The sequence below is a fragment of the Pungitius pungitius genome, chromosome 3 (genome assembly GCF_949316345.1).
Source record: "Pungitius pungitius chromosome 3, fPunPun2.1, whole genome shotgun sequence".
Taxonomy (NCBI): domain Eukaryota; kingdom Metazoa; phylum Chordata; class Actinopteri; order Perciformes; family Gasterosteidae; genus Pungitius; species Pungitius pungitius.
This window is the reverse complement of record NC_084902.1, coordinates 4658007-4674112: the sequence shown is the minus strand read 5'-3', so window position 1 is coordinate 4674112 and position 16106 is coordinate 4658007. Positions and strand designations below refer to the sequence as shown.

The window sequence follows — 16106 nt, the reverse complement described above, 5'->3', positions numbered from 1 at the left end:
GGAGGTCCCCGGCCGGCTGTTTCATCAGGTTACCATGGCAACGGACAAACATTCCAACGCGCACAAACAGGGCCAACGTCCCGAGGTGAAAACTCTTAACAGCACGTCGCCATGTGAGCTGCCACTGACCCATCAGAGAGCTAGACTGCTTTCTGGTTTCAATCACACTCACTCAGAGCGCTTCGTCACACACGACACACCAAGTGGATTGGCTTCAGTCATCATTGAACATGAGTCATATGGAGGCTGATTAAATCATTTTTGGTTCTATTCAGTGTTCGAAACTATGCGTGACTTTCACGAAAGAAACATTTGCCTGTTTTGAATCGCGGGTCCAAGTTTAAAAGCATTCGGGGGAGTTTTAGAAGGACCGTGAAGCTAAAGAGCGAATAACAATTAGTAATACAATAAGAATTAGTGAGTGCACAGTGCAAAGTGCTGGGACAAGTGACACATTACAAAATGAGTGCAGACACTTGTTAGCGAATCTCATTTTTACTCTCTGTTCATTTTAAGAGTGAGTTTGTCAAAGACAACACAGCGAAAGTATCATCTCGCTAACTCATGCAACAACACACTGGCGTGAATGTGTTCCCCTCAGGGAGCGACTGTTCGAGGACCAATAGTCAACATGATGACCTTTTAACTGGTGGAAACAAAGAAGCGGTTGGTGGGTGAACATTTCTTTCCACGCGTCAGGTGATTGTTAGTCGTTGTTAAAGCTCCTGGTTTACACGTATCCCTCAATAAGCCTTTTCTATCCAACAACTACACAACCGACCGGCTTCCGACTCTCCAGTGCAACAAATCCCTCCTTCGTCACATGGAGAAAGTTCATTCTTGAACAAAAGATGATGAAATAATAATAAATAAATAAAATAGGAACATAAAGTAACAGCTGCGGACAGGGACAGCATCCATCCCTCTGAGCTCTAAATGCTGTTGGGGTCGTTAGGGCAACCAACTCCGTGGGCCTCCGAGCCCTAAGGGGGTCCCGCCGCAAAGGTCTCCCGGGCGGTCCCTCAAAGAGTCTCACACACACACACACACACACACACACACACACACACACACGTGAGCTCACCTGTAGATCATGCCCCTCTGGCTCTTGACGGCGTCCTGCAGCGACAGCGCGTGAAAGTTGAGGAACTCCTCCAGCCGTTTGAGATGCGCCGCACTTTTGGATTTGTTCGGCGTCCACAACATCAGCGGAGCGCAGGGTCGCGTCCCCGCCCCCGTGGACGTCGGCCTGCCGGGGGTCCCCTGACCGAGGCCTTGGGCCTGGACCCCGCCGTGACCTCTGGAGCCCTTCTGCTTGGGGTTGGGGATGTCCGGGCACGTGGCCTTGTACAGGTACATGTTCCCGTCTTCACTTGATCCTCTCCTTCAGTCTCTTCGCTCTTCCGTGATTCTGTCCCACAAACATGTACGCTCAGAGTAATGCGGGCGGGCCGCCTGGCCCACGCAGCGCTACACGGAGCGGAGGACTCATGTGAGGGTGGGATTAAAGCTCAGAGGAAAGCAAGGGTTGTTCTCCGGGTGGAGCTCCAAGGTGAGAAGGCAAAGAAGAAGAAGAAGAGTAGGAAAATCCAACTTGGAATAACGTCATTGGAAAAGAGAAAAAGTGTATTTAAGAGTCTTTCTGCAGACTGAACGTCCACAAAGGGAAAAAAGCCTTTTTCTTTACATGTGCCCACTTCTTTGCGGTGCCACATATGTTGTCTATACTCACACACACACACACACACACACACACACACATGCAGATATGGAGTCACAGATATTTTGCTCTCTCTCCTCTGCTCACTCGGTCACACAACACACACACATGCTGTCACTTTGCCCCCTGCTCAGCCAGTCACATTATAAGCTCAGTTTGGTTTGCTCCCTCTTAAATGACATGGGAATCTGGGACATTTTTTCCCGCCCGCCCCCTCTCTCTCTCTCTCTCCCCCCCCCTCACTCCCTCCCTCTCACTCTCTGTTTCTCTCCCTCCCTTCTTTTACCATTTTTCTCTCCAACTCCCATTTATCCTCTTTCATTTTCCACATCATCCCTCCTTTGTCTCTGAGTCTTCCCCCCCGTCACAAGCCCTTCACTTACTCCTGATTTCCTTTTGTCTTTTTTTCTCCCATTGTTAACCGGCACAAATACACACATGTTTATGTTTTTCACACTTCATCCTTGTCCTAGCTGTTTTCCTTTGTCTTTTCATTACCCTGCGTGTACTTTCTCCCCTGCCTCTCTCCAAACAAAGTGCACTCGGAAGTTTGGCCCATAACAAACACCTAAAATAAACACACTCTTTAGACAGTCTGTGTAGGACGCCTCTCTTTTCTGCTCTCTCTCTCTCTCTCTCTCTCTCCCACATACACACACGCACAATCTCTGACCCCTGGCATCCTCAAGGGAGTGCTCAATGACATCATGTCTAGTCCTTCAGTGGATGGTGGGAATCATAAGGAATGCAATTCTTTCACATCAGGAATTTGAGTTTAGACACACACTGTGACTCGTTCTACAAACACACACACACACACACACACACACACACACAATCATTGTAGGTGTTCAATAACTAGCCCAACATTGATCGGTCCAACATACACATGCCAGCCGAGCCTCAAGGCAATTTGAGGAACAGTCACTCAATTGAAATCTATATGCGTGTCCATGGACACATTTTCTTTCTACTTTTAGTGTTGCTCGGCACAAATATAATGCCAATGAAAAGTAATTTGTATACTTTTAAACTTGTTTCCATTTGACCATGCAATAGTCAGAGAGACTGAGGTGGTATTAAATATGAACAAAGACCACTAGTCGGGGACTAGTATACAGGTGTAACCGTATAAAGGGTCGCTGTGTTGCCTAAATGTTCCATTGAAATGGAGTAGTTTGAATGTTGCCAATTCAGACACAAACAGAACCGAAACAAATCAATGTCCTTTGTCTCTTAAACCTCTCTTAAAACTCCAAGCTGCGTACTGCAGTCTGCTCAGTGTCCCTGCATGGACTCATTAGTCTCATTGTTATTGTCCACATCCTGCATGCAATCATTGCTTGTAGAACGGAGGGACTGACCGTCACCAGACTCTCATGGTGAACACGGGGCGCACGCGCACACACACCCCAACGCGCACAATGAGGCAGGGAAGGCGAGGCGGAGGGGCAGCTGTGTCCATTGTCCTGCAGGATGGGTGGAAAAACTGATCCTGCCTGGCAGCAGAAATGTCAGCTGAGCTTGTGTGTGTGTGTGTGTGTGTGTGTGTTTACTGCGTATTTATAGTTGCCAGAAGCATGCACGTACATACACATGGAGTCTGTTATGCACACACACACACACACACACACACACATATTGAATGCATATATACGGTGAATTATATTATCTCCACCACAAAAAGACATTTTCTGTCCTCTTTCATTTTGGCCTCAGGTGCTGAGAACAGTCCCAATCTCCTGTGAGCCGCTGAGCATAAGTGCAGGTGAGTCACTGACAAGAATACCAGAAAAAGTATGAAGGGAGGGAGGGAGGGAGCAGAGAGAGGTCCGTTTGGGAGGTTTCATGGCAGTGAGTATGGGAATCCTGCATTATGGGTAACAAACTACCCTCCCGTGTGCCTTTTTCTCACGTCCTCTTCCCTTATCTGTTTACCTGTTGCACCTTTTTACATAAGCCACATGCTCCCTGAGACTAATTAGCCATCTCTCTCGTTTATATTTCTCTCACCACCCCCACATGCACTCCTTCCAGTGACTGAATCCCTTCACAGAAATCGCTAATGTCTGATAATCATCTACTGGTGCCCAGCATGATGGAAACACAACAGCATCGTGCACCGTGTGGAGGAGTTAAAAATACATAAAGTTTGTGGTCACTAGTAACTTCTCGCAAGCCATCTGCAGTGGACAAAAATATATCTGCGCGGTTTGCTGGAATGAGGCAGTTCTTGCCGTTTGACTCTATAGCAGCAATAATGATATCAGTGAAGAGTCTCCACGCCTCAGGGATCATGCTGCTCCTGTTTAACACCAGTGTGTTGGCCTATATTCTTAAATCCCATTGTTACAAACATTGATAATTTTTTATGTTTTATCTATTGCTATCCCTATTGAGGAAGCAAAATGCATATTTGAAAAGGTCTTATAAAAGGAATTGTGTTCTTCATACTGGCCCAGTTTTTATGCAGAATCACTGGAGAGCTAAGACTCGTAGCAAAGGTTCTGTTTCAAACGAGAGGGAGTGTATCCATCCATCGCGTGCTGTTTGGCATCCACGTCAGGGTTCCAAGTGGAGAGCTGGCTGGCGTGTGTGTGTGTGTGTGTGTGTGTGCGTGTGTGAGAAAGCCAGGAGTTGGCGCATTGCCAGAAGGGGACGTTTGGAGGGTTTCATCTGATTCTCACGTCTTTTCCAGCTCACAGACCATCGGTCTCTTAAGCAGAAGGCCGACTCCCCGTTGTCCTCATGACGTCCAACCGATCAGATCAATTCTCCAGACGGGATGAATTTTATAATGTGTTTTTGTCCGTGTGTGTGTGTGTGTGTGTGTGTGTGTGTGTGAGAGAGTGTGTGAGAGTGTGTGACGGTTGTGCTAATCTTATTGTCACTTACACAGCGATGTCCTTTTTATTTGATCTACCACTGAGCTCATCACCTGGGAAACATATCTATTAAACACACTGACACCCCAACACTCCGCGTGCACCTGTCAATCTGTCCGTTCAGCCAGGAGGGGCTGTCATCGGGTCTTTACGGGCCTGTAAATAAGGGACCGTGGAAATGTGCTCCAACTGCTAACAAGTTGCCAAGCCAACTCTTAAAAAAGACATTAGAAGCAACACACCGGGCTAAAAGGAGCACTGACAGCTTGAAAGGGCTTGAGAGGTGGGAAGTAGCAGGAATCAATTGAAACAACACTGACTTTAAAATATCCAGCTGTCAACACTACGGTTCCATGCACTGATTGCTGGATCCCCTGGTGTTCATCCAGCTGGATCTTATTCACAGAGTTGGGGCCTTTTCCCCACTTGGTCACGATGATTTACCTACAAGCACGAGCTTGTGAAAAACACTGTAAATAACACTGGGTTAGCTGCTGCGTAGGGATTTACTTTAAATTGAACCAGCACATTAGCTGGCTAGTGCGCTATGGAACCAGTTTGCTGTTCATACAAACCCATGTATGTACGGTCAAGTACGTTGAGCTACGAAAACCAAAAGAACTTGTGAAAGGTGGTGATGGTGTTTACACAAATGACATATCATTTGGAGCTAAGCTCCTCTGGCTTATGTAACACCCGTTCCTTAAATAACCTGATGAGTTACTAAGAGAGCGGACATTTTGTTCCATGAAGTCAATCACTTTTAAGACAACCCTTATCGTCCAATGAGAAACGCATTGTCAGATACAAAAAAAGCTTTAGATAGAGGCATCACACATGGAAGCTGGCAGAAGTCTGACATGAACTAAAGTTCAGAGCGATTCGATTTCTCAACAAAAATAGTTGCGTGTTCCCAGCTGTCGGCCAATGGAATAACGTAACGAAACACGTTTGGATTGTAGAAAATCAAGTAGAATTGGAACAATCTTCTGCTGGGTCGCTCAACAAAATAAATGCATCCATAAGGATTTGGGAGCGCTCTTGGCTCTTAATAATCTATAATCTCTGCTTTGTTTTTCCTAAATTGAAGCCAAAGTCCAAACCCGCGGGGAGTATCGACGAAAGAGAAAAGTGGGGAAGGGGAGATAAGAGGAAAGGCGAAGGCAGGGCTTTAGGCTTCAATGATTGGAGTGGGCCACGGAGGGATTAGACCTTCAGCAGCAAGAAAAGGAAAGTCCAGCGATGAGGGGGAAGATGTGGCGAGGGGAGGGCGGGGTACCGAATACTGGAAAATTGGAAAGTGTATATCAATGCGTGAGAAAAAAAGGAGACGGGAACACGGGATCAGCGGCCATGGGTGCCTCCTGTGCGTCAGTCACACAGGCAAGAGGCGTGTGTTTGGTCACCATGGTGTTACAGGACGTCAACACGGCCCAATGCGGCGGGACAGATGCTCCCAGCAAATCAGCATTGCGGCCAGATCAGGTGGCGAGACCGAGGGCCCCCGGAGGTCTTTGTGACTCACAATGCTCATACACACACACACACACACAGACACACACTTATCTGACCTGTAGGGCATGCCGGTCTTGTGCGCCACCGTGTCCTCTTGGCCCATCCCGAACATTTTCAGGTACCAGCTGGTCTCGATCTCTCTGATCAGCGCCGCCTTGTGCCAGTGCGGGGCCCCCCCCGGCCTCCCGGACGCCGAGCCGCGCTTGGCCTCCTGGCTGCGTTGGGCCTTCGTCCCGCCGAGCGAGGCCACCGAGTGCTTGCGGTGGGGGTGGTGCGGCGGGTGCCCGCCGCCGACGCCCCCTCCGCTGCTCCGCGCGGCTAGCATGGCCCCGAAGGGTGCCGCCCCCCCCCCTCCTACCCTCCTACCCTCGAGGGCAGAGTTGAGGTGGAGGTGGAGGTTACCAAGTCCTTCTTTCTTGGGGGGGTCGCTGCAGGTTCGTTCGACTGTCACCAGGCTTCTCTGCACATTCGCCCTCCAGTCTCCTTCCTCTCTGTTTGTCCTGAGTTTCGGTCTGTCTCTCTCGGCCTCTCGGTCCGTGCGGCGTGTTCTCTACTCTCTTATAGCCTCATCCGGCCTGAAACAGGATCCCGGCTTCCTTGTCTCGTCACCGCCGGCCCTGGCCTAAAAGAAGGCAGCCAAACATGCCAACAGGGTGTCGACAATGCACACACACCATCACGCAGGGACGCACAAACCCTGGACAGCGTAGAAACAGAAATACAATACATGTAGAAAAAGTCTCTGTTACCCAGATGAGCTGAGTGATGAATCCCACATGATAATACATTCGAGGCATGTGGCCAATTCTTTCTTATTAGCACAGAAACAACCCCTGAACTCTTTCTAAGGCCCAGAGCTTTAGGAAATTCTCCCCCTAAAGATTTTTGTGTTAGACAAACAATTTGGTGGACTTCAAAAACAAGAGGGTCTGTTTTCTAGTCTCGATTTGAAAAATAATTTGAGAAGAGCGAATAATATTTATGAGGTCTAGGTAGGTCCGAACAAAATAATTAACTAAATTACTAGTTTTATCAGAGTGCCATCGTTTTTTTTATCTGCAGGGCTGGTACTAGTCACAACTCTATATTTAAACTCCTGCTGGGCCATTTCAGAGTCTTAACACCATCCGATGTGTCATAAGACACCAGACGGAGAAACACAAATTGAAATCTTTTCCAGGAACAACGATGTGGAAATAGATATGCGGCTGCAAGATAGATAAGCATCTGTCTGTCTATCTAGGCATTAGTATCCATTTCCGACTTTGCCAAAACAACACAGTGTATTTCTCAAAATACATGTTTAATCTAGGAGGAGAGTATGAAAGGAACAGCACTGCAGACGAGCATTAACATATAATGAACTCAACATACAGGGGCTTGGTTTGGGGTTTCACTCTGTTGGAAGTTTAAAGTCTTTCTTGATTCCTCCCTGGACCACAGCAGACTCTTGGTTCTTAACGTTATGTGGTCAAAGATGTGTACAGCATACACAAACAGGTTTTATTTTTGCATGAATGCACCAGGGAGAGGGGGACTCAAAACTGCAAGGCTGCATAAAGAGGGGGGGGGAGTAACCGAAGTTAGGTGGAAGGACCCAGGTGATGCATCTATGCAATCTCTGTTTGTGTGGTGCAGGGGGATAGCGAGCTCACGTCAGGTGGGGCAGGATGTGACCCGTTACCACCTGACTCCACACAAAGGGAGCAGGATACTAACAGAATAAAGATGGATTCACTCACACAATGAATTATTTGAATGAGATATAATTATCGGCTAACATAGAAAACGCTGACTGGCTTCAAGTGAAAAGGTCTCTAAAAGGAGCATTTTTTGGAATTCAATGACATTGAGGAGTGAGTTTGAGATATGCAATCGACCAAATTACCCTCCACTCACGCCTCCTTTTATTATTACCCTTTATACCCTTACAAAAATATACATATGCTACCAGTATTTCCCGGTCTTTCTTATAGATCCCCCTAAGTCCTAAACTCTGGTGCTTAACCTTGGTCTTGTTGGCTACATACATGGAACAATGCCTCAAAGGCTGAGGCTAAAGCTGCATGTTAAGTTAACGTAACTCTACCTTCCAACCAGGCTGGGGTTTCTGCAGTGTAAACTTACCCAAATCCCCAAAACAGGAGCTGCTAGCCTATAGCCCAGCTAGCGTCCCAATGTGCAAACAAAAGGGTTGATCCATCTGCAAATCAAGAGTTAATAGCTACCTTGCGCCCCCCCCCCCCAACGTATGTAATCAGTTTTAGCCAACGCGTTTGCCCTGGTCCACTGAACGTCTGGTCCAGCTGTGGGGTCTGAGAATCCTCCGGACATCCAAGCAGAGGCCCAGAGGTCGGTGTCGTCAGAGGTTAAGTGAGCAGATCAGTGATGGAGTGTCCGTGTTTATTATTCAGGCAGGTAATGAGACCGCGGCAGCTCACTGGACACAGCAGGGTCACAAAGTGTCCTTCATGACCGTGTCACTGGAAGCCGCCACTTTGTTGATACAATAAATACGTTGAATTATAAATATGTCCACTGACAGAGATTTTGCTTCCATTGCAGTGTTGGAGATCAGTTCATTGCGAGTAGTAGCATCTGTTTAAACCCTTTCCAGTGTTTGTGTCTGGGGTTGATTTTCGGCTGGGTTATACGCAGCGCATGAAACCACGTGAGGCCTCTGCGAGGCTCGTTGTGCGGACGACCTGTCGCCCCGTCAAGGACATTCGTCACACAAAGTGAACCCAATCTGACTCCTCTGCAATGTCTTCGTCACCAGGAGAGAAATCCTAGCGTGGATAAAATCCGTCATTCAAGTAGTTTATCCTGAGCGCAAACTGATACAGGCGCGCACACACACACACACACACATACACACGCGCGTGGAAAACGCTTTGAGTGAATATGCTAGATGCGGTGTGATGAGTCTAATTACCACTGGCAGGGCAGTTGTTCCCCTGTAGTATTAGATTGCACTGTGCATTGTGCATTGTTTCTGCCTTCTGAGATCAGCTTTAAAAATGAGAACACTGCTCTTTATTTACCAAGTGAGGACTTAGTGAGCTTTTAAATGTGCGCACACAGCATCTGACACATCTAACACGTGCATTTCTTTTATCTGCCCTTTCCCGGTTTATTATACCGGAATCAGATTTAAAATGTAATACCTTTATCTCAAAATGTAAGATAACTTTCTTCAACAGGTTCTTAGTTGGCATTAAATATAGCATGTCCCTATATTTAAAATATTTTCGTACTGACAAGAACAAGGAGGTTTATTTAAAAGTAGTCTAAAAAAACCCATTTTATTTCATGGAGGATTTTGTATACTATAATAAATTTATCACTACGGAACAGAGGAAATCTGCAAGGACTGCACCCACACACGGAGTGATTCATCATGGGCTACAAGCACCAGGGTTCTAAGATATCATCATTTTAACATCCACCGGGACTGGGTTCAAAAATGATGAATTACCACTAACAGCAAACCAGCTGTGACAGCGTTTGGAACCAAGCAGTTTTTACCCATCTTACTTCAATTATACAGATTTACAGACATAAAATATACGTTATACAGTACACTCAACCCATCAGAGTGCCCGCGCCCCTCCACTACCCAAAACACAAAAACACAAAAAAATGATGAAACACTGATGCTTAATAAAGCACAGGTTCATCTTCATTAAAGAGCCACATGTACAGAGCAACAGCCTGATCCACATGCGCGTGTCCGAGCGTGAGGTCGGCCTGAGGTCTCAGCACCTGCTGCCCATTAGCCTACTTAGGAGTCTCTAAGTAGGCTCCCCCCCCCCCCCCCTTCACGTCCAACAGATCTCAACCCAGCTGAACTTGTGTGTGACATACCGGAGTGAGAAGCCCTCTCCACACAGCATCCGTCAGCCTCCCCCTCTGCTGGATGGAGATCTGTGGATGCTGCAGACTCGCTCCACACGCGGCGCCTGTGAAGCGGTTTACTTGGAACAGAAATAAAAAGGCATCAGCTTTGTGTCACGCTCACTTTGTTCTCTTTCAACCACACGGGGGCCGAGGGGGATGGGGGGGACTCGTAGTCCTTCAGGCGTGTGAAGTGGATGAGAACTACGCATCACTGAGGTGGTCTGGAGTCAACGCAGGCTGATTTATGAGCCCAGCGTTCCTCAGATGGTGGTGAAGGAAACCCCCAGCTGGTGCTCATTAGCGTGTGATCATTTAAACGCAAGAGATTTGCTTGCACATTGACCTGTACTGACACAAAACCGCATCCCAGACCACAAACACACATGACGTGGGTTCAGCACTTTCATTTTACCAAAAAAACAAAATGATGTGTTGTGGAATTTTTTTACATTTTTTTCATTGGCTTTTTGTGATGTGCAAGTTCACCATAATGTATGAGACAGTCAACACATGTTGGTCGTATGTATTTCAGTTCAAGTTGAGTGTGCTTTTCTCCCTCGTTCCAGGATTCATTTATTTCCAACTAAATAGTATTTATAAAGTTAAGTTTCTTGGAGCTAGTATTTCCTCTCATATTCTCGTCCTCCTCTGAGCTCCGTGGGAAACAGCAGAAAAAGTCTTAATATCATGTCTCCCCCCTGCATGAAAACTGCTAATCAAAATAACAAAGCCATGAGAATACATTCGGTTAATGTAATAAATGATTCCTCCAAAGTCAGTGTCATCCATCAAAGAACAAAACGTTTTCTCTGCAGTGCTACCTAACCGTGAGAATAACTACACTTCAGTTCACAGTAATTTATTGACCGAATTATTACAAATATTTCACCGTCAGTAACAGTAGTGCCAAAAAATGAGCATAAAATCTACTTATTGCTTCAACAAGAAAAACACATATAGGGAACTAAAATAATGTCTAAGATTTTAAGACATTTATTATTCCAAGAAAGTTACACCAGTTCGTAACACATGTTATTATTCTAACTGGGAGTTATTCAAATATTTGAATGAGAAGATCAACTGAATCTTGTGTTATTTGAAGTTGTGAAACTTGTTTCAAATGCATTAGTGCAGCACTACAATATCTAAGATAAAATATTGACTGTATTATAAACTTGCTACATATCCGAAACAACATTTTCATAGTAAGAATCGATTCTAGCATAACTCAAAGACACCATGGAAAAGAAAGTAAGGTCTATATTATGTGTTAAAAAATATGCTGCGTTTGACATTAGCCGGAAACCTCAGTATTGTTAAATCATTTTCCTTTAGACACCAAGTAATCGCTGAGGGAGCATTTTTCCTTCATCGTTTTTGCTTCTTGAAATCAGATCTACTACATCCTAATGCTTTGCTTTGCACAACTGTGTAAAGTTTATACTTATAAAATAAATTGTATTCTGTTCATGATGGAGTTAAATATATGTGACTAACAGGACCAGGGAACATCAGCTGGACCACTTGCCCAATGAACCAGGGAATTGTTTTAGGTACTGTGGCTCTGTTTTGATGCTTAATGCCACTAATCATCAATATTGGTGGATGCAGTGGTAGCGTGGACCTCAGTGGCGTTGGTAGCGAGCGAGGCCGAGGTGCCGGTGGAGGTGCCGTCGCGTGCTTTGCTGCGGGGCCTCATCATCTCCTCTCTGTTGCGCTCGGGTTTGACCAAAAGAATGTAACACTTGGGCAAGAAAATGCAGGTCAGCAGGCCGAAGCTGGAGGCCAGGATGGCGAAGATCTGGACGGCCACCATGAACTTGCCACGCGTGCTGAGGTACGCCGGCACGAAGGAGATCCACACGATGAAGAAGACGAGCATGCCGAAGGTCACGCACTTGGCCTCGCTGGAAGAAAGAGTAAGAAAATATGATTTAATTCCAGCTAAATGGCGGCCGTGAGGTCCCTTTTCCCCTCGCGTGCTTCCTACCCGAAGTGGTCCTCCAGCTTGCGTGCTATGAAAGCGAAGACGAAGGCCAGCAGAGCCAGCAGGATGTCATAAGCGAAGATGCAACAGATGAATACCACGGAGCCCTCGTCGCACTCCAGGATGATCTTTATGTTCTGGGTGGAGGTGTTTTCGACGGGGTGCGGCGGGACGATGACGAGCCACACCGTGCAAGCCACAGCCTGGGTACAAGAACGTCAGATACCACCCAGGATCAGGTGAGAAGCAACGACGCCCTGGCAGGCTTACGCGCTCAATTTGTTCTCTCTACCTGTATCAAAGTTGCCACGGCAGCTATCGCCCTCTGGTGGCCGCAGGTGAGACTGTCAACTTCAGAGAGAGCGCCGTCTTTGGCCTCGGCGCGGTGAGCGGCGTTGGCGGCGATGACGTCGGGGCTGCCGCCGTCGGCCGCTGCTTGCGCGGCTTCGGCAGCGGCCGACTTGGCGGCTTTGGCCGCCGCTCTGGCTCTGGTCCGTTCCGCTTTCAGGGCCCGGGCCCTCAGCATCAGCACCGCTGTCTTGCCTGAATCACAGACGCAGCTAGTGGATAGACAGACTGTGTTCGTCTGCATTTCTCCACACACGCAGCGACAAACTCACCCATGATGGAGGAGAGGCAGAGGGCAAAGCCCAGAGCCAGGGCCACCTGACTGGTCATGCAGCTCCAGTGCTGGGGTTTTCCGAGGAAGACGATGGAGCAGAGGAAGGTCACCACCAGCGAGAAGAGCAGGGAGAAACTCAACAGAGCATCATTGGCCTTCACCAGAGGGGTGCCGATGTGTGCAACAAACACCACCTGGAGAGGAAGCAACGGGGGGGGGGTCACAACGTTTGAGGGTCCGGCTGGGTGGGAGCTGTTGGCTTCACTGGGAGGGTTTTCCTTTTTGGCATTTTTTCCTTCCCTCGAGTGAGACTCACCCCGACACCGATGGTGGCCAGAGCTCCGAAGGCAGAGATGGCGATGAGAGTGATGCCCAGCGGCTCGCCGAAGGCGAGGAACTCGATGATTTTTGAGACGCAGGTATCGTGAGCTTCGTTGGACCACTCTTCATAGCTGCACACGATACATGCACGAGCATCTGTCAGAGAGGGAGGAACCGCCGGCTTAGTCTGGATCGATCCCGGAAGTTCAAAACCAAAAGAGGCCCAGTCGATACCAGTGGCCACAGCACACCTTTGTATTTTATCATTAGTCTAGAATATCTTTGACAACGTTTGTTTGATTAAATTAGAAATGACTTCATACACTAAGGTCTATATTTCAGTGTAAGTTCAGACAGGGAGACACCGTCATGTCAACAAGGCTCCCTGGATACTGACTGGTCGAGTTGCTGATCTCTCCATCAGCACACGGGATGCAGTCGAAGCAGCAGACTGGCTCTCCCTGTCGGATTCCCTTCCTGGTGCCCGGCTGGCAGTTCTCACTGCACACTGACCGAGGAGTCTGCAACACACACACACACACACACACACACACACACACAGATTTATAGAGACACACACACACGCATGTGACCGTTATCCTAACCTAGAAGAGAGAGGATTAAAGCGATGCTGCTGACCGCGAGCTCTTGATTGTTCCACACGATGGAGTCATTGGTGATCTTCATCCTGTCCTCTGGAGCTGCTGAGCCATTGTAGCTTCCCACGGTGACGTAGGACATCTCCCCGTTGCTTTTGACCTGCCAGTTGATGATGTCATAGAAACCCTCCACATCTCCTTCCGTGAAGTAGATCTCTTCGCCCGTGTGCGGCACTTTGAAGCGCACGTTCTTCACGTAGTACATCAGCTAAGGGAGAGAAGGATGGAGCCGCGTCTCCATCACACGCACGTGAAAACAATGGTGCTCTCTCCCTCTCTCTCTCTCTCGCAGGCTCACCTGCCATGGCTCAAACTGGGTGATGTCAGCGCAGCTCTTCCCCACGAATGGCCCCTGTCCGTCCACACAGTGCTCCAGGTTGTGCAAAGCGTGGGCCACAGCGTACACAGCTTTGTACACACTGCGGGGGAGACAGCAGCAGCAGCATCAGCATCATCATCATCACCCTGGGGCCACTTTTTGTAATCGTGGGAATTGTCCGTGAGAACTCACCTGTAAGTGATTCGTAGCTGGGAAACATCAGAGTAGGTGTTACCGAGCTGCCCCACAGACTCGCTGCCCGTGCACAGCCCGTCGGGAGCCGCCCGCACCGACCTGGGCAGCGTGTCGTTGGCCCCCACGGCCCTCTGCTTGGTCAGCACCGCCGCTTTGCTGGAGTCCAATGTGCAGTTAAACAACTACAAGAAAAAGACACGGGGTCACAAACCTTCTGTAGACCTGCGTGTGACTTGTACAGCTTCCACAGCACGTTTATCCTCAATTTGTCTGGTGCGGCGACTCTGGGGGCCAATTTGACAGCTTAATACACACACACACACCGTCTCCCAGAATTCCTCCGTGAGCCCGTTAGCGTAGGGGTCCACGTCCAGCAGGTGGCGCTGAAGACCCGGAATGTCCGCCCTTTTGACCCCAAACCCCAGGGTACCGCCGAGCACCGAGTTCACCTGGGTAGAAGACACGCGCGCTGTCAGCTTCAGAGGCTGTGCAGCATCTGCTCCACGTCCGTTCGGGCCAAAACCAACCAACCAACCAACGAGCTCCCTCCCGAGCGCACTCACCCCGGCCTGGTTGATGAGAGCGGAGGTGACCCAGGCCTCGCTGGCGATCCAGGTGCGGTCGGTCACGTTGTGCCGGAGCAGCTCTAGGACGAGAGGACTGAGGTCCACGTCCGACGAGAAGACCACAATGATCTTGGCCGTGGCCTGCGCTACAGTTTTAGCAATACGCTGCATGTCCTCAGGTGAACTCACCTGAAGTTTAAAAAAAAAACTGTATATAAATATATTCATTTTTCCAACACAAATAAAGTGTCATACATTGACGTGACGTCGGAGCGGCTGAGGCATTGACTGAGGACACGTTACCTTGGGCAAGGTCTCAGAGAAGGAGATGCAGACACCAGCTTCCTCCACCTGCTCCTTGAAGGCTTTGATGCCGTACTTGCCGTAGTCGTCATCGGCAGCTATGGTGCCCACCCAAGTCCAGCCGAAGTGCAGCACCAGCTGGGCCATGGCCGCGGCCTGGTGGACGTCGTTGGGAATGGTCCGCAGGAAGGTGGGGAACTGGAACTTGCTTTCCAGGGCGGAGCAGGTGGACGAATAGCTGACCTAAAGAGGACACACACACACACACGTTACGGCTTGTCCTCTCCGTGTCCCCCCGTCCTCCTCGTTCCGACACAGCCGGGCCTACCTGCGGGAAGTGATAAAGTCCAAGTATCCTCGCCGTGGCGATGGACAGGTCGGAGCCCCCGGCGCCCACCAGAGCAGCCAGAGGCGCCCCCGTCCCGCAGCGGTAGTTGGGCACGGCCTCGTCTTGGCCCGTCAGGTAGGTGAGGGTGCCCTCCACCGCCTTGGAGATGGTGAAGCAGGAGTCGTAGATGACGTAGCCCAGGTCGGTGTTGGGCAGCAGGTCCGGCGCCCGGTTGATTTCGTCGATGGCGAACAGCATGGTCTGGGTCCAGCGGAAGGTACGGAAGTTAAAGCTGGAGGATGATGGGATGGGGATTGGATAACGGAACCACACATGTGCAAAATCTGAGAAAAACTGGTAAATATGAATAAATAAGCCACAAAGGGACAGTCTTGCTCATTATTGTTACTTGAGTTGTCATGGTAAGATGGGTGACTAAAGCTAATTGGCCCCAGAGGTGCTCACGCCAAGCTCTTTCTTGATTTCTACTGTAGAATCCTCAGGTTAAGACTTTTCAAATACGCACTCTACAAGGTTGAAACATACTCAAGTCCATTTATTTCTCACTTGTCACCTAATTAGGCCTTTGACATTATCTAAAATGACTGTCATTTCTTCAAGCATCAATTAAAGCCAAAGACAAAACGAGCAGCTCCACTCACCCCTCACACCCCGAGGACACCGGCACCCTTGACGTGTTGCCATCGACGGAGGCCAAGCGCCTGTGAACGGGAAACATGCCCCCGACCACCACCTTCTTCTTCACTACATCCTTGTAGCCGCTCA

General features: G+C 48.8%; 2 protein-coding genes across 2 annotated transcripts in view; both read right to left on the bottom strand.

Moving 5' to 3' along the window:
• The window catches only part of kcnab1a (potassium voltage-gated channel subfamily A regulatory beta subunit 1a), a 50070-nt gene extending 48369 nt beyond the window's left edge, over positions 1-1701 (bottom strand). Inside the window, exon 1 of the mRNA XM_037463866.2 lies at positions 1085-1701. Coding sequence (XP_037319763.2) covers positions 1085-1359 — 275 coding nt within the window. The 5' untranslated portion in view covers positions 1360-1701. The remainder of the gene's footprint in view (positions 1-1084) is intronic.
• Positions 1702-10863: 9162 nt separating this feature from the next.
• LOC119194316 (vomeronasal type-2 receptor 1) lies at positions 10864-16074 on the bottom strand. Its single transcript, XM_037448584.2, has 14 exons — positions 15983-16074; positions 15321-15612; positions 14993-15235; positions 14687-14878; positions 14447-14572; positions 14121-14305; positions 13908-14028; positions 13590-13817; positions 13348-13471; positions 12946-13106; positions 12628-12823; positions 12300-12550; positions 12011-12210; positions 10864-11927 (listed from the first exon to the last, which is right to left on the bottom strand). Exons 1-14 carry the CDS (start codon positions 16057-16059, stop codon positions 11606-11608), a joined length of 2718 nt encoding a protein of 905 aa, XP_037304481.2. The 5' UTR covers positions 16060-16074; the 3' UTR covers positions 10864-11605.
• Positions 16075-16106: the final 32 nt, after the last annotated feature.

What these genes read in the sequence shown, in the direction of transcription:
- LOC119194316 (XM_037448584.2), bottom strand. Translation starts at nt 16,059, where the DNA reads ATGTTTCCCGTTCACAGGCGCTTGGCCTCCGTCGATGGCAACACGTCA. An exon ending in CCCAGTTTGAGCCATGGCAG is followed by an intron (nt 13,818 to 13,907) that starts GTGAGCCTGCGA and finishes TCTCTCCCTTAG; the next exon opens with CTGATGTACTACGTGAAGAA. An exon ending in GGAACAATCAAGAGCTCGCG is followed by an intron (nt 13,472 to 13,589) that starts GTCAGCAGCATC and finishes TGTGTGTTGCAG; the next exon opens with ACTCCTCGGTCAGTGTGCAG.